This window comes from Zingiber officinale, chromosome 4B, assembly GCF_018446385.1.
Source record: "Zingiber officinale cultivar Zhangliang chromosome 4B, Zo_v1.1, whole genome shotgun sequence".
NCBI lineage: Eukaryota > Viridiplantae > Streptophyta > Magnoliopsida > Zingiberales > Zingiberaceae > Zingiber > Zingiber officinale.
In genome coordinates this window covers 32548806-32572050 of record NC_055993.1, presented here as the reverse complement: position 1 = coordinate 32572050, position 23245 = coordinate 32548806, and the positions used below count along the sequence as shown (strand labels likewise).

The 23245-nt window shown below is 33.7% G+C and overlaps 1 protein-coding gene across 3 annotated transcripts in view; it reads left to right on the top strand.

The window, feature by feature from the left end:
• Window positions 1-22708, top strand: part of LOC121974929 — a 113571-nt gene extending 90863 nt beyond the window's left edge. For 2 of the 3 annotated variants that reach the window (XM_042526217.1, XM_042526216.1), the window contains exons 29-35: window positions 19949-20036; window positions 20199-20258; window positions 20328-20583; window positions 21007-21158; window positions 21225-21295; window positions 22029-22185; window positions 22270-22708. In XM_042526217.1, the coding sequence (XP_042382151.1) occupies window positions 19949-20036; window positions 20199-20258; window positions 20328-20583; window positions 21007-21158; window positions 21225-21295; window positions 22029-22185; window positions 22270-22437 (952 nt within the window). In that variant the 3' untranslated portion in view covers window positions 22438-22708. Of the gene's footprint in view, window positions 1-19948; window positions 20037-20198; window positions 20259-20327; window positions 20584-21006; window positions 21159-21224; window positions 21296-22028; window positions 22186-22269 lie in introns of those variants that run through there. The other variant, XR_006110154.1, reaches the window with a different exon arrangement.
• The last annotated feature ends 537 nt before the right edge of the window (window positions 22709-23245 follow it).

Sequence of the window (23245 nt, the reverse complement as noted above, 5' to 3'; positions counted from 1 at the left end):
GACTATTTGCCCACTTTTCAAATGTAAACATCTTTCTCATATTTGCTTGTTATACATGAAACCACTTTAAAATAAAAAAAGTGGTTGCAAAACGTGTCTTTACGGTTCTTACCATGCCTCTCTATCCCGTAAACTCTCTCATCATGCTCAATACTTGTGGTCTGTTGTAAATATAACCATTCACCATCAACGTCCGTTCGTGCAATTTTTTAAGATGAGAAATTTTGAATATATCTTCGAGCAACAAATCTAAACAATGAGCTGCACAAGGAGTCCAGTGCAAGTGTGGAAATCAGTTTTCCAAAAGACGACTGAGCCATATTTTTTCTTCAATGCGATACACAAATTTAGAAAGTTACTCAAACATCTTGTTCGCTGTGTGAGAATAGCTTTAAGCATCAACTGATTCAATAAATATATTTCCTTTGGGACCATTCACCAAAAAATTTATAAGAGTCCTACCTTTTAATCCGTCCATCCATCTGCCATTATTGTGCACCCAAACTTAGCATGATCTTCTTCATGGGATTTGAGAAGTGAGTTCGTATTTGCCAACTCCTTCAAATACTTACCCTCACTTCATGATATGATGAAGGTTTCATCCCGATCCAAATTGTTCAATAACTTCAATACAAGGCTCAAAAGAGTCACATTTAACAACATTAAATTCCAACATTATACATCCATTTTGCAATTTCACAACTACAATATCTCTTAACTTCTTTTTATTTTCATCAAATTGTCCTTTGTTTTTTACATGTCTTCGTTTGACAATTTCATCATCTTTCATAAAATAAAGATTAATAAGTCTAGTTTGTTTACACTTTTTACCTTGGACCGTAGGATGATTGCTTGGATCGGATATTGGTCGTTTCCTTTTCACTTTAGTTTGATGATCATCTTCTTCATGTTCTTCCAACTCTTCCAAATCATCAAGATTATCAAAATAAGGACAAATTACTCTTTTTTTTTACATGAGCTCTCTAATTTTTTCTTTAACATGCTCAGGATAGTTCACCAAACTTTCATATTTTTATTGCCCCCAACTAAATATAGTTTGTATCGATAAATTTCTCCATTTGTTATTTTATCATAAAAAATACAACTGACAATATTTTGATTTTTAGGATACGAACATGTTACATAATTCCAAGCAATATTCTTTTGAGTTGATAGAATTGTTGACATGGTTAAGAATCAAGACCGCTGAAATCAATAATAATCAATCAATAAAAAATATAAAATAGGAAAAAAAATAATTATAGAAAATAAATCTGATTTATAAGAATTAATAAAATTTATTAGAATTTTTTATTTTAAATATTTTTTTTATATATTTAAATCTGATTTACTGTTTTATATGAATTAATAAAATTTATTAGAATTTTTTATTTTAAATATATTTTTTATATATTTAAATCTGATTTACTGTTTTATATGAATTAATAAAATTAATTAGAATTTTATTATTTTAAATATTTTTTATATATTTAAATTTGATTTACTGTTTTTTATGAATTAATAAAATTTATTATATTGTTAATTTTAAAATATATTTTTTTATATATTTAAATCTAATTATAAAATTTATTATATTTTTAATTTTAAAATATATTTTTTATATATTTAAATCTAATTAATAAAATTTATTAGATTTTTTATTTTAAATATATTTTTTTATTTAAATTTTAAATCTTGTATACGGATTTATTTGAATTAATAAAAATTTAAATTTTTTTTAATTTTAATATATTTTTATATATTTAAATCTAATTTATCCAAATTAATCAGATTTTTTTATATTTAAAATATATTTTTTATAAATTTTAGATCTGATTTATATTAATTAATAAAATTTATTCATTTTTTATTTTAAATATATTTTTTAGAAATTTTAAATCTTTTTATATTAATTATTAAAATTTATTAATTTTTTTATTTTTTTAGTTTTAAATATATTAATTTATAAATTTAATTAGGTTTTTTAAAAATCTATTTAAAATACCCCATTTAATACCTCACTTAAGTTAGGAGTTGTTTAATTTAATAAATTTGAAAAAAAAAAGTAACAGTAGCGTCATGATTGTGACCGCGACGCCGCTACGCCTCGGCGGCACTAGAGGCGTATGGGACGCTGCTAGCGCCACTAGAGGCATCCGACGATGCTGTTGGTGCCATCGGAGGCATCCAGTGACACTTCCGGCGCCACCGGAGGCGTCGCAGGACGCCTTCGGTGCCACTGGAAGCGCGCTGCGACGTGTCTCGAGGTGCCGAATGCATCGTCGGATGCCGGAAGTGTCCTACGACGGCGTGATGCATGCAGAGCCGTCGGAAGCGGCGCGAGATACTCACGGGATGCACATTGGAAAAATTTAGAGTCTAATAAACAAAAATAACAGAGGCGAAGCACTTATCTTTGAAGCAATTGAAGAAGCAGAGCGGCGAGAGGCAACATTTGAAGTAGATGAAGATTAAAGAGGTCTAGGGCTTTAAACTTATAAAAAAAATGAACAAAATAGGAAATTTCTGAACGCTTCCTGGACCTCTTGCGCTTCCGAGTTCACAAAAGCGTGAAGTTTGCACCTCGCGCTCAAGCGAACGAAGCGAGCGCTTTTGACAAGTATGAACAAGACAAGAAACCAAAAGTTTTCATTTGGATAAAGATGCAAGTAAACTATCGAATTTTGATGTGCTATTGTGGAGAAGTCGATTGGAGGTGTTTATTAGTTGATTGGATGACGACTTCTATACCCGTGTAGAGGCTTATGAAGGTCGGATTTGTGGAGGCTTTGAGGCTAACGTTCTTGGAGGCCCTTTTGGCAAGTGTTGCTACATTCTAAGGCTTCTAGAGAGCAATTCAAAGCTATCAAAGACAAGGCAAATCAAGATTGCGATTGTTGTAAAGTTCATTTATTTATTTATTTCATTTCTTTCTTATGTTCTTGTATCTTTTTGTATTGCTTGCAAGAACATGATTTTTTTTCTGGCTCTAGAAGATATCCGAGAGGGAAAAAACATAGTGGTGTTGTGAGGAGTGATCCATGTTATTGATGGCTATGAAGTAGGAACCAAGGGTTTCAAATCACATAAATCTTTGTGTGGTTTGCATTTCTTCTCTTTAATTTTCTTTGTGTTTTCTTTCTATTATTTCAATTGTGTATTAACTTGTATATGAGCAAGCGATCGCAAAATATGCAAGCATTTATTCACACCCCCCATTTTTAACGCAGTACAAGTGGTATCAGAGCAAGATTAATTTTCATCGGACTAATTGCCAAGGAGGCAAATTGCTAGAGGGGCCAAATTCACGATGGATTTCATATGTGGCTATGTCATCCGAGTACCACTAGCATTTGGAATAAGAGATTTCACATATTGGAGGTCATGGATGAAGTACATCATAAATGATTATGAAGCCCCAAAGGATAAAAAAAAGGAAGACTCCACTTAAGAGAAGTAAATGGATCGAGGAACAGGTTCAAAAATCGGAGGCAAACTATAATATAACAAGATTTTTAAGTAAAGTTTTGCTAAACGATATGTTGTGTAGGATAGGGGAATATAAGAGCATTCATGATCTATAGAGCTAATTGATTACATTTCATAAGGGAGAGAACTAAAGCATTTAAGTTAGGAAATCTTTACTTAGTTTTGGCATCATAGATAAAATTTAGAATGTTAGTTGAGTCTAAGTTAAACATATTGTCAAATTTAAAAAGGGAGATTGTTGATGCAATTGACCCCTAATTAAGGATGAGTGTGTTATGGATTATATTTTCATGTTTGAGTAATATGTTTGTTATTAAAACATGTTTTGGAGATTGTTTAAGTGAGGTTTGGTAAACAAGCCAAGCTTTGTGGTGTTCATGCTTGTTTGATAAGATAATCGAACTAAGCTGAACATAAAATGAGTTAAGCCGTTGAAATGATTGTTCAAGCTTGACTTGGTTTCTTTTTATGAGCTTAAGCTTAGTTCAAGCTTGATTTGAGCTTGGTTCGTTTAAATGTTATAGAGCTTTCAATTTAAGCTTGTTTGATTGTTTGAAACTTATACATTTTAAGTTTGTTTGGTTATTGAGCTTCATAATACAAATTTATTTATTCATTTTGAAAGCTTATTTGTTTACTTACCATGTTGATAAAAGTTTTATTGATGAACGTGGTTCTCAAACTTTGTTCATTAAAATTTTTATAGAGTAATATGTTTCTTATTGCAGAAGATGAGAGTTACAGAGATGAGAATGTTAAGGTGGATGTGTGGACATATTAGTATGGACAAAATAAGAAATGAAAACATTAGAGAGAAAGTCGGAGTTGCATCTATTGAGGACAAACTCCGAGAGATACGTTTAAGATGGTACAGACATGTACTTAGACGACCAATAAATGCTCCAATTAGGCGATGTGAAACTATGATAAATATGCATATCAAACGAGGAAGAAGAAGACCAAAAAAGACTTGGTTAGCAACAATAAAACAAGATAAAATTTATTTAAATATATATGATGATATAATAAGAGATAGAGTTCAATGGCATAAAAGGATTCATACAGCCGACCCCACCTAGTGAGAAAAGGCTTGGTTGTTTTTGTTGTTGTAATATGTTTGTTATTGAACGAACATAAACAAACTCTTATCAAGCCGAACACTAAGCTTGTTCATGAACGTTTGGCTCATTTACAGTCCTATTGACTATTGTATGAATTGAATGAGTCAAATAGGTTAATGTTGACCGAATACTTGTAATGCAAATAAGGTAATATATTGGCATAAAAAAAATAATGATTGAAGAAAAAGACTATCAATTGCTCAATTTAGCAAAAAGGCACCTCCACTTCACAACTATTCCACCTTCCTACTCGACAAAATAAGCAAATACATCGATATTAAAATGACAATTGTTGAAGAAATAAATTAGTAACCACTCATTCGGCTAAAAAGGCGCCTACACTTCATAACTGCATCACCTTCCCACTTGATAAAGTTAATTACTCTTCGGTTAAGGAGAATAATGTAGTCAAGAATTTAATTTTATTAAAAGTTATCTAAGTCAGTTAATTTTATAATTAGTTAGAACTTTTTAAATAAGTTTATTTTTTAAAAAAAAAATTGTTAGCTTTTTATTAGAATAATTAAGATTTTATTTAAAATTTTTGTTATTTTATAAAGAATAGGTTGTGTTATCAAACTATAAAAAGGGTTAGGATGTAACTTTCCTGTGTCGTAGACAAATTTTGAGTTAATAAAGTTTTCAATTTCCTTTTCTCCAGGTGAAAATTTGTGACTTTCCTCTGGATGAGGATTGTATCTTTATTCTCTTGCTATGTCAAATGGTATTAGGGCTTTCCTTTGTTCACTCTGCTGTGCTGTGTCAAATGATATTAGCGCTTTCCGTTAGGTAAGGATCGTATCATTATCCTTTCACTGTGTTGCGTCAAATGGTATCAGAGTTGAATTTCTAATTTGGTGTTCAATACCTTCCCATCCCTCTTCACAATTATTATTTGTCTCCGCCATTACTTTTTTTTCCCATTAACGTTCTCTCCAACGCTATCATTTACATTATTATTCACCACGCCTTATTTTCCTTATGTACAATCATTTTCTTTTTTTTTGCTACTAATCCACCCATCGCAATCTTATCATCGAGTAGTGTTGCTTCATCTTCTCCATCACCACTTTTATTGAGATTATCTTCTCTCATCATCGCCACACATTGTTTCTTCCATTGCATCCTACACCCATCTACTCCTATCTCCACCTTTCAGTATTTTATTTCACCACCAACATTAATTCCTTATTTTTATCGGTTTTGGGGTTTTAATCGGATTCTCATGCTCTATAATCATTTTCAAATATCATTGTTGTGCATCATCATCTTCTAATTACCGTTGCTTCCATCATCTTTGTTTCTTCATGACATCCACCGATAACATAAGAGATCACAAGCTGAGGAGATCAAGTTTGCTTGTGAGCTTTATTGAATAACTTCAACATCAATGAAACTTGCATTATCTCGGTATAAAATATTTTTTCCTTTTTGAATATTGACTCTTGTTTATTTAGTTGATAATTTTAAATAACCCACATTTAAATTTTTTTCTCACAATTTCATACATATTATCACATCATTCATGAAAAAAATCATATTCAATTTAGTCGTCATAAAAAAACTATCATTTATAAAAAAAATATCATTATTAATATATTTCTACTTGCACTTAATTTGCTAATCATTCATTGTATTTACTTGCATTATAAATATTTAGATCAACATGATAAGGGAAAACACCATAGTTACCACTAGATATATGTTACATTTAGATTTCAGAAATGTTGAGGTATCAACCAAATTATACTTATGTGAATGATGAACTTAACAACAATAATGGTTATTCTTCAAATACTATTCAATTTGGGAATGACATGTAAAACATCACAATCACATCATTCCATATCAAAAGAGGAATCTAATTATTTTTCCAAACCATGTGTTAGGACATATGCCCCTAATTTGATGGAACTAGGAACTCTAATGTATTTCTTGATTGGTTGGACGATACTGAAAATTATTTTGACCAATATAATTTTACCTCTACTCAACGAGTACAATTTGCGAAATTTACCCTCATTGGATTTCTAAAACTTATTAGCGATGTTCCAAAGTGGACAAAACACTATTGTACATTAGCATGAAATGAGAAAACAACTGATGAAAAGATATCGCCCATCAAACTTTAAGAGACAATCTTCCTTAAGTTAATTTTCAAAATCATCATCAAAAGAGTTGTGGTCAGATAAATCTTTTGATAGCTCAAACCTCATTAAAACATATGTCTAATAACAATCTAGAAGAGCCCTTCGATGATACTTTAAACAAGTCCCATAATAATGCAATCCAAGAAAAATCTCTTATTGACTTAACCTCTTTAGTAACCATGACTTAGACTTTGAAATTATGACTCATTTATGCCACCAAAATAAGTCAAATGAGGAAAAATAAGTGAACAAATGTCATGATCTAGTAATGCAAGACAATAATTTAAAATTTTACAAATCACTTGACATGAATCCTTTCATAATTACTTTATTTGGTGATGTTGTGAGAGATTGATAACTTGTTTATTTGATTTTTTAAACCTTATTTAAACCTAAGTTCAATTTTTAAATTGGATGATATGCTAATTTGTTGGGAGAAGCTCAAGCATGCGTCTCTGTATGTTGATTTTGTTATTGGTTTTCTGGAATTATCCTCATCGTTATCACCTTCACATTATATAATTTCAATATATCATTCTTGTCATACAACAAACTTAGATATTTACTTACTTGTTGGAAAGAAAGGATGACCAAAAGATAACATCTCAAAGTCACAATATAAAAATAGAAACAAAGTGCATTTATTTCTTTCTCATTGGAAGGGGCATCCAAGGAACAAAATTAATGAAGAAATATTACTAAATAGGGTTAACGAATCAATTATTTTCTATGCTTGGAAAAGGCGATCCAAGAAAAAAAATCAAAAACTCATAAGGAGTCGAGTTTTTCTTAGTGCAGGAGAATAATGCAAATAAGTAAATATATTAGCATAAAAAAAAATAATGATTGAATGAAAAAATCAATAACTGCTCTATTTGGCTAAAAGGCACCTCCACTTCATCACTATTCTACCTTCCCTCTCGATAAAATAAGTAAACACATCAACATTAACAAGATAAAGTTTGAAGAAATAAACCAACTGTTTGATTTGGTTAAAAAGGCACCTCCACTTCATGACTACTCCGCATTCTCACTTGATGGTCGGGATGGACAGTTGGCTAGTTATGGTGGTGTTGTCATCATGAGGTCTGTGGGTCAAATCTCGACTAGTAGCTGGGTGTTTGCCTTCCCCCATGCGCTATTCAACTGCCCAAGGCTAGTAGCTATCCGTGATTTACCTCTTCCGTGCTGGCTGGGGACTGGAAGGCATGGAGGGCGAGCGAATCACCTTTTGCCACCACATTTCCACTTGACGGAGTAAGTACTCTTTGGAGTAAGTGGTTGTGGAGAATAACTCATTCAAGAATTTTATTTTATTAAAAATTGGAACTTAAAAAAATATTTAGTTTTTTTTTTGAAAAGTTGGTTAGGGTTTTATTTAAAAAGTCTATTATTTATAAAGAATAGGTCTGGTTATCAAACTATAAAAGATTAGGATGTCATGTAATAGACAAGTTTTGAGTTAATAAAGTTTTCGATTCCCTTTTATTTAGGTGGGAATCGGTAACTTTTCTCTAGGTGAGGATCGTTTGCTCTGCTGTGTTGCGTCAAGTTGATATTTTAAAAGTCCAAGTGTGTTAAAATTGACAAATACTTGGAAAATAGAAGTTGAGGTTCAACAAAAGAGTCAGTAGTTGAAGTTCAAACATGTCAAGTTGGATAAGATGTTTGACATTTGATGAGAAGTCAAGGAAAGTTAACAAGGATCAAATGCCTGACAAATGAATGAAGTTTAGGTAGGTTATTAAGGACCGGATAGTTGACAGTGGATGTTCTAGCTGATCAATGATGACCAGATGTTAGGTACTTGAAGTCTAAGAAACATAGAGGTTTCTTGGCGCGGTAAAATCCTAAAGATGATGAGTCTCTTTACACAGAAAGTCTTAGTAGATTGAGGTCAATCCGATTTTAGATAGCCATAAAGTCATGGTTAGTTAAGACCGATTTCTACTAGGCAAATGAGCAGGCCTCAGAGATATGGAGTCTCGACAGGGATTCAACTTTGGTAAGGCTATAATCACAATGATAGTCAACTAATGAACCCAAATCCATAAAGTTGCGGTATGATTGAATTTGGGATTACATGAGTCAACTAATAGAAATGGTCTAGGCGACTGGTGAATCAGAAAATATGTAGTTGTGGTTTGTACGGATTCAAGGTTTGACTCGTAAATATGAAATCATGTATTGTGTTTTAGGTTTTAGCAATTGATTGAGCAGTCTAACGTTGGTAAAACAATAAAATGTTTCTGTTCTATTTCGTTTGAGATCTAGACGATTAATATTAGTCGACTATTGCTATGCCAAGAAACTAGGAGAGAATTGTTATCTAGATAGATGTAGGTAATCGTTTGAATTCTGACAAATCATAGTCGAGCAATTCACTAGAGGTGTTTGATCAGTTGAATGGGTAGTGTTATTCTGATTCATGCGGAGGCTTATAAAAGCTAGTTCTATGAAGGCTTCGAGGCTAAGGTTCTTGAGTTCCTTTGGGCGAGTGCTGCTGCATTCTAAGGATTTCAAAGAGCAATAAAAAATCATTAAATTCAAAGCAAAGCATGATTGTGATTGCTGTAAAGTTCATTTATTCATTTCATTTCTCTCTTGTATTCTTGTATTTTTTTGCGTATTGCTTGTAGGAACATGATAGATTTCTTCGCCTTTGAAAAATATTCAAGAAGGAGAAAACATAGTAGTGTTAGAGTGATTCACCTTATGACATAGACTGTGGGGTAGAAACTGGTGGGTGGTTTTGAACCATGTAAATCTTGGTGTGGTTTGCATTTCTTCTCTTCATATTCGCTTTGAGTTTTGTTTCTATTATTTCCACAGTATGCTAACTCATTGTAGACGAGAAAATGATGGTAAAATCTGCAAGCGTCTATTCATCCCCTATAGTTGAATCCAATTGTCCTACACTTGTGCATGCAGTAGCTGAGAGTACCATTCTTCTAGTCCATGAAGTAGAATAGCGAATTCTGTTGAGAACCTTGGTTGTCACTCTAGAATTGCTCGAGATAGTTCCAGTTTATCTACTAATACTTGCATATTCTAAACTTCCTTTTTATCAATGCTTGGAGTAGGGGTGATCACGGATCGGATTGGTTCGGTTATTGGGGTAAAAAACTATCCGACCCTACTAGATCAGATAATGCAAAATCGGGACCTACATCCGACCCTATATCCGGCGGTTCTTATATTTCAGATATCCGACGGGTTGTCAGTTATTTGGATATCCGACCCTATATCCAATGAAATATAACATATAAATATAAATATAAATATAAATATAACAAAAATAAATAATTTTTTTAAAAATGATAATAGACATTACTCATTACACGTTATAGCAGCTAATTGGAAATAACTATTACAACGTGTAGCAGCTTATCGGCAGTAGTTGTTACAACGTGTAACAGCTTATCAACATTAGTTGCTACAAGTAGGGGTGATCGGATCGGGTTGGTTCGGTTATTGGGATAAAAAATTATCCGACCCTACTAGATCAGATAATGCAATATTAGGACCCTACATCCGGCCCTATATCCGGCGGATTATTTTTTTTCGGTTCGGGTTGGGTCGGTATAAGCGGGTTGGTCGGTTTGGCGGATTGACTGCTCACCCTTAGCTTGGAGTCAACCATTTTGGTCGGTATTGGCAAAACTTTTCATTATGCTAGTCTTTAGTTTATGTGGATGTTTGGTGTCCTGTACATGTATTACTTGGTTATAGCTTGAGAAAGAGAAATCTAAAGTAAGACCCACTCTCATAAAATGATGAAACACAATTCCAATACAATGCCTCTAATATCTTTGGGGCAAAGCCATTCTTACTATTACTTTTTGATCAACTAACAACTAAGCTTCTTTTTGTATTCTTGGAGACAAAAAGTTGATTCAAATACTTTCCCCATTTTTATCTAGATTGTGTAGCTTATCCTATCCATCTTGTTCCTAAGGTATTTGGTTGTTTCTTTTTTTTTTCATTTGCATGTGTTCATAAATAACACCAAGGAAAGCTTCATTTTATGGCACTTGTGTGTACACTTGAAAAGTTTTTATATCCATGGATGTTACCTGAAATGAACTATTTGCCATTCTAACTTCTCATTTCTAGGAGGAAGCATCTAAACACTAAATTAGTTTGGATCTGCCTACTCTCAATCTATCTCTAGTATCACCAATATCAACTCAACCACCTCGAGCTTAAATCTTATCTCAATCTTCTAACATTGCAAATGAAGACATACATGGAAGATCATGAAAAAAGTTTAAAAGGCCATTGTATGTTTTTTGCAAGAGGTTAAGCCCCACTATAAAACTTTGCAAAAATATTTATACAATCCAATTCATGTATTGATATGGTTTCCTCTATAATTATTGAAGGTGTTTTAAATCCATGACTCAATTTTATTGATTTCTTTGAGAAAAGGCATAACAACAACAAAAATAAATCTTTATCCCACTAAGTGATGTTAGTTAGATGGATGCTTGTATGCCACTAGGCTCTATCTTCTACTATATTATCATCTATTTAAATCTTCTTCTTCCTTAATGTGTGTATTTGTCATTGTTTCTCACATGCTTAACCGGGGCATTTATTTGTAGTCTATGTACATGTCCGTAGTAGCTTAATCGTACCTTTTGAAGTTTACCTCAATAGGTGAAACCTAGACTTTTTTTTCTAATATTCTCAATTCTTATTTTTTTTTCATCCTCATATGTCCACACATTCACCTTAACATCCTTATCCTGTGACTCTTATCTTCTATTTGTGTGTATACTTCATAGCCCAACATTCAACTTCATATAACATAACAGGTTTAATAGTCATTTTGTAAGGCTTCCTTTTAAGCTACAAAGGACACATGACCTCCTCCATTTCAACAATCCTACTTGTATCTTATGTAAAACATCTATCTTAACCGCTCCATTCTTTTGAAAACTCATTCTTAGTTACTTAAAATTTTCAATTACAAGCAACCTGTCATCATTTATTTTAACAATTGTCTTACTGTGTCTACTACTACTAAACTTAAATTTTATATATTCTATCTTTACTTTATTAAACTGAAAAACTTTTATTTCTAGTGTTTCTCGTCAGGGTTCAAGCTTAGCAATATACACTATGGTAACATGTTTCGAATGTGTCTAGTGAGTTCATCCATAACTAGTATACAAAGATATGAAGTTAAATTTATCCTTGATTTAACCCTATCTTTATAAGAAATACTTTAGTTAATCCGCCTAGAGTCTTCATTTATATCATTCATACATATCATTAATTATTGCAATATATATTATAATAACATCTTTATTTTCTATAATTCTCCATATAATTTCTCTCAAAATTCTATTATAAGAGATTTTAGGTAATACCATATGTAAATTTTTCTTCTCTTCCCAATATTTTTCAATAAATTATCTAAAATATATAACTTCTAGCATGAATCCAAATTGATTTTCAGTCATCTTGATCTTCTTAATCTTTTTTCTATCACTCTTTCTCAAAATTTTATGATATAATTTATTAGCTTAATGCCCCTTTAATTAATATAATTTTATAATTCTCCTTTGTTTTTATATAGGGGACTAGAGAACTTACTTAGAATAGTTTCCCTCCAATACAATAACAATAACAATAACAATCAAGTCTTATCCCATTAGATGAGATCGACTATATGGATTCTTCTACTCCATTGGGTGAGATCTAGTTACACTCTAATGGTCAAATATTTTTTTGTTTTCAATATTAGGTTGAATGACTTTTTAAGTCATTCAATATATTGCTTCTCTAAGAACTTCTATATCATTATTGGAATATCATCCGGTCCAATTGTTTTTTCATTTTGCATCCCATTTAATGCTTTTTAACTTTTAAAATTTGAATTCTCTGATAAAATTAAAATTTTCATAATTTTCTAGCCTACTTAAATTTCGTAGATTAAGTTGGCCACCTAAATTTTCCACAGCTCCCTTATTTCTCAGTCTTCAATAGTACCATATCAAATTTATTTTTAATGCATCTTATTTGAGTAAGATCCGTTATTTTACTTTATCTCACTTTACTATTATATAAATATCTCTTTCCCTTTATTTTGGGGTGACTTCTTTTTTCTTGCAAGTGTACATTTATTATAGGTTGTTTATTTTTTCCATTACTCTCTTGTATTTCCTCATTGCACCATCAAAATTCTTTATTTAGTCATGCTAATTTGACGCTATTTTACCCCATGTTATATTTGAGTTGCCATGTATGTCTCCTAATAATTGTGTTCCTACCCTCTCTAAAAGATACTTTGGTTTTTATTTTTTTAACTTTCACCACTTGATCTTAGGAGTTATGTATGTTTTTCTTTTACTTATACTATCCTTGAAACATGTGTCTAACACCACTAACCTATATTGGATAGCTAGGTTTTCTCTAATGATGCCCTTGTAATTTTTGTAATTTTTTTTCTTTTCCTAATCATATGTGATATCGTCGGTATTCAGCCTGACCCAAGTGATGCACCTGCATGGCCTAATCTCGAACCAGTCACGTAATCATGCTCAGCTTATCTATCAAATTGCCAAAGGGGTTGATGTACTACGGGAGCCTGAGCTCGAATGGTTTGAGGTTGTCGAACTCCCGAGCACCCAAATGATTGTGCTCCTGAGCGACCAAGTGGGTTGCATTCCTGAGTGCCCGAGTGGGTTGTGTTCTTGAGCCCTTGAGTGATTGCGCTCTTGAGCAGCCGAGTGCTCGAGTGGATTGAGCTCTTGAGCATGCTCGAACACTAAGAGCTTGAGTGTCTTTACGAAGGCATGGACTATATGATTATGTGGCAGTTGCATTTATTATGAAACAGTTGTATTAATTACCAAGGGATGCACCCTTTAGCATAGATGTAAGAGAGGCATCTTTTGGGTAAAGGAAAAATAGTTTTCACTGATCTTCACCTCTATATAAGTTAATGCCACAAACGCTTGGGGTGGTACATTATTCTTGTCTATTTCACATATTTGTTACTCTCTTCTCTAAGTCTTCGAGTGACTTGAGCGTTTAAGGGGTCTTGCTGAGGACCACCTCGGCCCCCTTCTAACTTTTCTTTTGAGTAGGATATCAATAGTTCGGAGGTTATCCTAATCCCAATCGGGCAGTCAACCTCTTCATCGTTGCCGACTCGTTGTTTCGCAAGTGTCGTTTACTATCCAAACTCTTCACCCGCCATCAACCTATCTCGATCCTAGCTGAATCAATATGCAAGTAAATTTTGACTTAGTATTTCTACTTTAACATAACTAGGTGTTCTCTCATCTTGAAAAACACATTAGCTATTATAAGTTCATATGTTATTGTGAAATCTAATATATATTTTTCTTCATTTCATATTCTAAAATCATAGGTCTTATCCATCCTATTATATTCCTTATTTCTTATTCCTACATGCTTATATAGATTTCCTATTAAAATTATCTCGTTTGTCAAAAAAAAAAATTTATATCATATAGGCCTTTGGCACTTTCGGTAGGATTAGATAAGCACACTAAATTTAGATTTTGGGACGACTTAGATGAGGTATTATAAAATATTCCATCAATCGAAATAATTTTAATAGTAGATCTTAATGGGTATGTAGCACTAAAAATGAGAATATGATAGGGTGCATGCCAGTTATGACTTTGGAACAAAAAATGAAGGAAAAATTATATTGGATTTGCAATAACATATGACCTTATACTATAAAATACATTTTTCAAGAAAATAGAAGACCACTTGGTCACGTTCAAAAGTGAGAATAAAAAATCGTAAATTGACTTTCTTATGGTTATGAAGAAGGATAAAAGTGGTAAAGATTGCAAAGTCATTCCTGGATAAAACTTAACTACCCAACGTAGGTTAGTAGTGTTTGATATACACCTTAAGTAATATCAATAAAATGAAAATATGCACAACTCATACAATTAAGTGGTGAAAGTTAAAAGATGGGAAACACAACATATTTAATAAGAGGGTAGGAGCATAAGTATTAGGAGAAATACACGGTGACTCGAATACAATATGGGATAAAATAATATTAAAGTAGAAAATAATAGCCAAGAGTGTACTCGGTGAGTCAAAGGGATATGCACCACTAAGTAAAAAATCTTGATGTTGAAATGAGAAAGTATAAGAGAAAGTGAAGAAAAAATGAACAACTTATAAGATATTATACACTTGTAAGCGATGAAAACTTAAAAAGGTATACAGTAGCAAGACAGAAGCTAAGAAATTAATGTATGAAGCCAAGAATGAAACTTTTGAACACTTATATTGAAAATTAGATACAAAAGGAGAAATCGCTAAAGTGAGAGGGAGGAAGACAATAAATCTTATCCAAATAAAATGTCTTAAAGATAAATGCAATAGAGTTGTAACGACCCGACCCATTTGGCGGCCCATTTGGCGACCCTCGGGTCGTCGACCGTCGGTCGTGCCGTTACTCACTAGGTCTTTCCACTCTGGCCAGTGGATTTTTGTCTTCCCTAGGATTCGAACTCTAGACCTCCAAGCTAAGTAGTAGAGTTTATGAATCCTGGTAGCCAAGTGTCCAGATTCATAACTCTACTACTTACCGAGGTCTGAGTGGAAGGCAAAATCCATCGGCCAAGGTGGAAGACCCAGTGAGTAACGGCACGATCGACGGCCGACGCACCCGAGGGTCGCTAACGGGTCGCCAACGGTCGCTATAACAAAAAGGCGCTTTTATCAGAACGACCGACCCATTCGCGACCCTGGTCGCCGACCGGCCGTGTACTCACTGTGTCTTTCCACCGCCGCGGATTTTGCCTTCCCGTGATTCAACTCTAGACTTTCAAACCAAGTAGAGAGTTTATGAACCCGGCAGCGCCGCCTTTTATCAGAACGACCCTCTGGGCGGCCCATCTTACGCCGCCCATTTGGCGACCTCTAATGTCGCCGACTGACGACCCTTGGCCGTGTCGTTACTCACTAGGACTTTCCACCCCCGGTCAATGGATTTTTGCCTCCTCCAAGATTCGAACTCTAGACCTCCAGGCTTAGGTACTAGAGTTTATGAATCCTGGTAACCGAGGCACCCATGCCTTAGCCCTGCGCGACGCTCTTCCGAGCGGAGGCACCCAGTGCAGTGCCACGGTGGTGCGCAGAGCGGACGCACCCAGTGCAGGAAACGGAGGCACCCAGTGCCTTGGTGGTGCGTAGAGCGGAGGCACCCAGTGCCACGGTGGTGAGCGCCGCTCACTTGGCTACCAGGATTCATAAACTCTAGTACCTAAGCCTGGAGGTCTAGAGTTCGAATCCTGGGGAAGGCAAAAATCCATTGACAGGGGTGGAAAGTCCTAGTGAGTAACGGCACGGCCAAGGGTCGTCGGTCGACGACATTAGAGGTCGCCAAATGGGCCGACGACATAAGGGGCCGCCAGTGGGCCGCCACAAGGGCCGCCCAAAAGGCCAAAGGGCCAGGTCGTTACAAGAGTATTATTAAATGATGAGGAAATAAAAGAGTGATGGAAGCGATATTTTCATTAATTTTTTAATGAAGGTTTAGTTGACCAACTTAATTTAAGTAGGTCAAATGAGTATAAAAATTTAGGATGTGTTTGGTTTGTTTGCATTTTCATTTCATTTTCCAGAAAATCGTATTTTCTCATTTTTCAGAAAATGATTTTTCTGTGTTTTCTTAGAAAATGCTCTTTCCCCCTTAAATTTTTATCATAGAATTCAAACTTCAGAAGTCAAACAAGTTTTAAATAGAATTCACAATGGAAAATTAGTTGGACTGAATGATATTCTGATAGAGATGTGAAAATGCTTAGGGTAGTAAGATATTGAATGACTTATAATGTTATTAAATCTGATATTAAAAATAAAAATAATGATGGAGGGTATATAAGACAAATTAGACGTACAAAATTATACGAATTATAGTGTATTAAATTAATGAGTCATAGCATACAACTTTAGGAAAGAGTAAGAAAAAAAGATTAGGAAGGAAGAAAAAAAGATTAGGAAGGAGACATGACCGAAAATTAATTTAGATTTATGTCTCGAAGGTCGAAAATAGAAGTTATACATTTTCTCAGACAACTAATTGAAAAGTATCGGGAATAGAAGCAAGACTTACATATGGTATTTGTTGACCTAGAAAAAGATTATGATAAAGCCTTTAGAGAAATTATATGAAGAATTCTAACAAGTAAAAGCTATTAGCATAATATATATTGAACTAATTAAAGATGTGTACGTGGATATAATAACAAAAGTGAAGACTCCAGATAGATAATCTAAATGTTTTCTATAAAGATAGGGTTACATCAAGGATCAACTCTAAGTTCTTATATTTTTACACTAATCATGGATAAACATATCTAAGATACGGTATTGTGGTTGTGCATATTTACAGATGATATTGCGTTGGTAGATAAAACATGTGAATGAATAAATGCTAAATTCGAGTCTTATTGAGAAACACTAGAATTGATAGGTTAAGGCTTAGTAGAGTAAAAGACAGAATATCTGAAATTTAAGTTTAGCAATATTAGACGTAATAAATAATTGCTAAGATAGGAGATGACGAGTTGTCTATAACTGAAAGTTTTTAATATTTAGGATCATTTCTTCAAAATGATGAAGGACTTGAGATATATCTCACATAGAAAACAAGCGAGTGGTTGAAATGGGGGAGAGCGTCAGGTGTTCTTTATGATCATAAAATACCTCTAAGACTAAAAGGAAAGTTTTATGAACCGACGATTTGGCCTGTTATGTTATATGAAGCTGAATGTTGTGCTATAACTCAAACACATGAGTAGAAGACGAGAGTTGCAAGATGAAAATATTAAAGTGGATATGGGAACTTACAAGGATGGACAGGATCATAATGAAAATATTAAAAAGTCGAGGTTACACCTATTGAGGGAAAACTCACAGAGACACGTTTAAGATTGTACGAACATAGACTTAGACAATAAATGTTTCAGTTAGACGATATGAAATTATGACAAATGTGCACATCAAACGAGGAAGATGGAGACTAAAAAAGACTTGGTTAACAAAATAAACAAGATAAAATTTATTTAAATATAAATCATGATATAGTAGGTGATAAAGCCTAATGCCGTAGAAGAATCCATATAGTCAACTACACATAGTGGGATAAGAATTGGTTGTTGTATCTAGGCCTTTCCAAACCTGTGTTTTCATCTGATTCTACTTGAGGTGCATTTATACTAATTGCATTAATAGTTTCTTTAACTACCACTATCTTAAGATCTATAATCCTATCTCCTTTCCTAACTACTACTCCTCATCCCTTAGCAACTTATCTACGACAATATTTGCTCTATTTCTCATTTTATTTTTTCTTGTATACTATAACTTAAAATTTGAATTCTTTATCATCTTTATCTTCTCCTCTACTCATTTTGTCTTCTATAAACATAAAATATTAATTTTTTTCTTCATAATCGTATCTACTATCTTTATTGCTTTGTCAATGAACGTTTCTATGTTTTGTATTCCAAATCTAAAACGCACCTATTCATATTTAATCTAGAGTGAAAAATATTGTATATTTAATACTACATCCAATTTCTCATGGATATATAACGGTCTTTGCAGTTGGACCCTACAATATGCTTCTTTTGAGGAATAATTTAACATTAGTGCAATAGTTTAATGGATCCGTACATAACATTTGCCTATGTTTTATGCTGGCTGATAACCTAACGCAACCCTTCTCTTTTATCTGGGCTTAGGACCTACCATGGTGGAGTTTATTCGTCATGGGTGGAATTTGTTATTTTCCCATGACATGTGTTGAAATTTTTTTAGTCTCTCTGTCCAGTCATGTGTTTGAAGCTCATGAATCTACAATTCATTAAATCAATTTATCTTTTCTAATAATACCTAGGGCAATTATAAAATTTTTACCCTGGAGAAATTTTTGAGTAGAACAATTGCTGCAATTGTTTGATCAATTGCTTTAAAATCTCTTGTTGTTCTTTACCAAAAGTGTTAGACTCAATTTGTACAAAATTTTCTTCTTTGATTGCGATGTTGCTTTAGTTTTGTGAGCGTGAGAGCTTTCAATTTGCAAGTTTCCCATGAATCTTCCAATATGTTTTCTTATTGTGACCAAGCTTGTGACAATGTTCACAATATGGGTTTTTCTTCTTCTGTAGATTCTCAGGGTTTTTTTTTGATAGCTGGAGTTGGTGTACCCAACATCACCTTATTTCTGCTCTCTTCTCTCCTAACCTCAAAAACTTCCCATGGGCTGAGTTGTTGCCTTTTCCCCTAAATTATTCCTCAAAGTTAATCTAGATTTTTGTTGATCCCAAACAAAATTTATGTTTTTTTCTTTCATCAAATTGCCTATACTTAGACTTTGTCTTCAGGGCAACTCTGTGAATATGAACAAATTGTAAAGAACTTTGAGATATCCTCTTTATATGAATAAGTTTTCCTCACTGCTATTGATAATTCTCCTATTGTCCCATAATGAAGAAAATTTTCTTCTATCTTGTTGGTAATCACCCTCCTTGGCCTCATATCTCATGATCACCAATTGGGATTATTGGTGATAATTGGTTCTATTAAATTTGTGTCATATAATGATGATCCTTTGACTGCCATCAAACATTCCACTAGGTTGGAGACATTGGAATTATAATGAGGTGACCTCAAATGTTGCGGAGGAGGGAGTCTTTCTGTGGTCAATCTGAATTTCACCACATATGGAATTGTATGGATGTCCTAAAGGCAAAATTTTATTGGCAATGCAAACGTGGTGTGCCGATAGCACGAAGGTGGTGTATGAACAGTGTGAAGGAAGCATATGGAGTTGTACATAAAATGCACTTCTAATTTTTTATTGGAATTTAATCAATTGATTTTACAGTAAAAGGCACTTCTAATGGCAGTGCTTTTCTCTATCTACCAAGCATGACCCAAACTTGGTTATTGTTCTTATAGGTTACTTCTGTGATATAAAAGGCTTTAATGTCATTATTTTTCTGTGTTCAAAGCTGAAGTATTATTGATTTCAAGTGGTTATTTTACTACGTAGGAATATGTAGCAAGATAATGAAGCATTGACTACAATTTTCTGGAACATGTCTCACTCATCAACCTCTTTTTATGCATTATCTTATCACTTGATGATTTGTCTTTGTTTTCATTCAGGTTAAGGGCATCAATGGAAGGCCTGCTTAATGCTTTTGATCCCAAGTTATCTGCAACCCCTTCTGGTGTGTTTGATGTCCAGAAAGAGGTCAAATATATTCAACTCTATAAGTTCCTAGTTCCCTCTAAGTTCAAATTTCTGTTATACAATTAGCTAGATGTGTCTTAAATGACGTAGTGTCATGGATACTTTTTTTCACTATAGAAGCTGGGTTCTTTACTCTTAAAGGTTTGTTTCCTCCTTGCATAGGGATCTGAGTTTGAATGTGTGCCTATTTCACTGATGGAAAAAGTAATGGACTTTTTAAATGTAAGTACTGGTTATCTGGATCTCTTGTATATTTATTGTTAATTATTGATGTTTCATCCCTACATGTAGGGTGTGAGAGAGGATCTTAGATTCTCCATGGCTAAGGATGCCATGATCATTAAGAATGAGCATTTTGATGCTACAAATATGTGCAAGGACATGGCAGAATTACCTGATGGCAGTTCTAAAGAACCACAAGCAATGTTGAAGGATACTAACTTGGATTTCCAAAGGAAAATCACACTGCAGAAGGAAGTTAGGCCCTCTATTGACGATGATAGTATCGCCATGGCTAGTGATGTTGAGTTTCCAAGATTACTTTCGGGTAAACTTCTTCTTGAAAGAGACATCTTTTCTGTAGGAAACCCTAGTTTCCTATGGCGTCTTATTTTAATAATTTAGATGCTTAAATCCATTAATGACACAATTGTCAGTGTTGTTGGTGTTTTACCAATACACAACATTCCCTCTAGAATTGTATGTGCATTGTAGTTTTCTTCTTGGTTACCTATGCTAGATGTCACAGATAATGTATCTACATGTCGAAAACATAGAAGTCTGATACTTGGATAAAAAAACTTGTAGTAGTTCTTTTATCCCTAGATAGTTTTTGTTGCAGTTTCTCCACAATTATAAGATGGTAGCACGTTGTGTAGTAATAAGATCCATGAAATGAAACATCTTTTATATCTTTGATTAAAGTGGTATTGTAAACATAGCTCATTTAGGATCCATGCTATTTGTTCAGACCTTGAGAAGGAAGACCAGCTTTTTGACTCAGTGTTGCAAGTTAGGAATCAAGCTTTGGAGAGGATAAGACAACAGAAACAACAGTTTATTCTTGTAGCTTCGTTGATTGACCGTATACCAAATCTTGCTGGCTTAGCACGAACTTGTGAGGTAAATTATTATTTGCTGCATAGTGTTTCTCTTGAATTAAACTTGAAAGGATTTCTTTTGGGATAGATATTCAAAGCAGCTGGCTTGGTTATTGCCGATGCTAGCATTTTGCAGGACAAGCAATTCCAACTTATCAGGTTACTTTTTTCTCCTTTTGTCATCCTTCTAAGGTGGTTACAGTTGTTTAAACTTCACTTATGCAGATTGAGTTCTATAATTTTATTTCAGAAAATCAAATTCTTTTCTCCTTGGAACTTGCAAACTGTGATTCGATAACATTTATCCACACTTAGTTTGAAATCCTTTTTGTTAGGTGGTTGAAACAAACTTTTCAGTATGCCTATTGAGGAACAATATGAGTTGATGAAAATTTTAATAAATGAAAAGAAAATAAAAAATGGTATCAGAAAACAAGATAATTTAAAATTTTGACGTATCTCTGTTTAAGGTATCCAGCAAAATTCATTTAGCCTGCTTTTTTTTTTTTTTTTTTTGAAGTTCCTATCAATATTTGTAAGATTAGTAGGGATATGTGCAATTATCAGCTCTTTCTCATGTCTTGAAAACATGTTATTTTAAGTTTTTAACTGGTAAGTCACTATATTCATGCTACTTGATCAGACAGGCCATATTTGGTTTATAAACTGTTAGCGAACATGACATCTGATTTTTTTTGGTTTTATGTTGCTTGTTTCCATTGTTGAAGTTCCAGAAAATATATATTCATCGTAGAGAAGAAACCGTTCCAAATATATCATTGAAACATCCAAACTGTTGTCATGGGTTGATTCCTTAGATTTGGATGTGTTTTATGCATGAGTAAATTCCTTGCATTTAGAATCCAGTCTTCAACAAATGCTTCTCCCACAGTGTGACAGCTGAGAAATGGGTACCTATTATAGAGGTTCCAATTTCCAATATCAAAGGTTTCCTGGAAAAGAAAAGAAAAGAAGGTTTTTCTATCTTGGGCCTTGAGCAGACGGCAAACAGCACACGCCTTGATCAGTATTCCTTCCCGACAAAAACGGTAAGCAAGAATTTGCTCAAAGCCTACTCGAATTCAGTGGAATCTTGTACACTAGTGATCGTCCGGCACCTCATTCATTGGCAGGTTCTGGTCTTAGGCCGCGAGAAGGAAGGTATTCCTGTTGATATTATCCATGTACTCGATGGCTGTGTTGAGATACCACAACTGGGGATCATCAGGTCACTCAATGTTCATGTCAGTGGCGCCATAGCACTTTGGGAGTATACGCGGCAGCAAAGGCACAAGCTATAGTAATCCCGTTAAGGATTTGGTGATATAGAATTTATTGGAAATTACTCGGCTAAATTGTTATTCTTGTTTAGCATACTGAAAACTGCTGCTGTTCTTGCAGATTCTCTTCACAATATATTATTTTTCAGATGTTGAATGTATGCTTTATCTAAATTACTCAAATGTGTAATACAGTTTCAATTGGAGTAACTTTGTATCGGATTTTGGACAGATAACTTGTGTTGTAATCAAAGGTAATTTATTATATTTCATACAACTTTTATGTTGTCCAGATGCTGCTGCAATGGCAGTTGCTGCTGTATTCAACAGGAGGGAGTTTGAAAAATTTTATGACACTGGATCATCTGTGTGTTTTTATTTTATCTTGGTGGCCGTTAAAAATTTTTCGTAAGATTAAATCGGTCACCTCTAGGATTAGCCGGATTGTAAAAGTTGTATACTTGGATCACTTAAAAAAAAACAAGAACAAGTATTTCACAACATTTACAAGAAACCCTTTGATGATGTGAAAGTCTACCATCACACTGGGCAGGTTAGGGCAAGCTTCATTTGGCATTAGCTAAAATTTTCTGACCATCCCCTTATTATTCATTACTCAAGTATATTATATTCAAGCAGACCAATGAACTCGAAGTCCCAAAGGCTCACCTCAAATCACCACAAACTAAACCCCACACCTTGTCTTTAAGCTTACAATTGAAGTCCCCAATTAGTAGCTAGGGTTAAGATTGTTAGGTTGAGACGGATGCTAGAGATGCGGGAGGGGCGAATAACCTATTTACCTCTTTAATTAAGAAATTATGTTAAG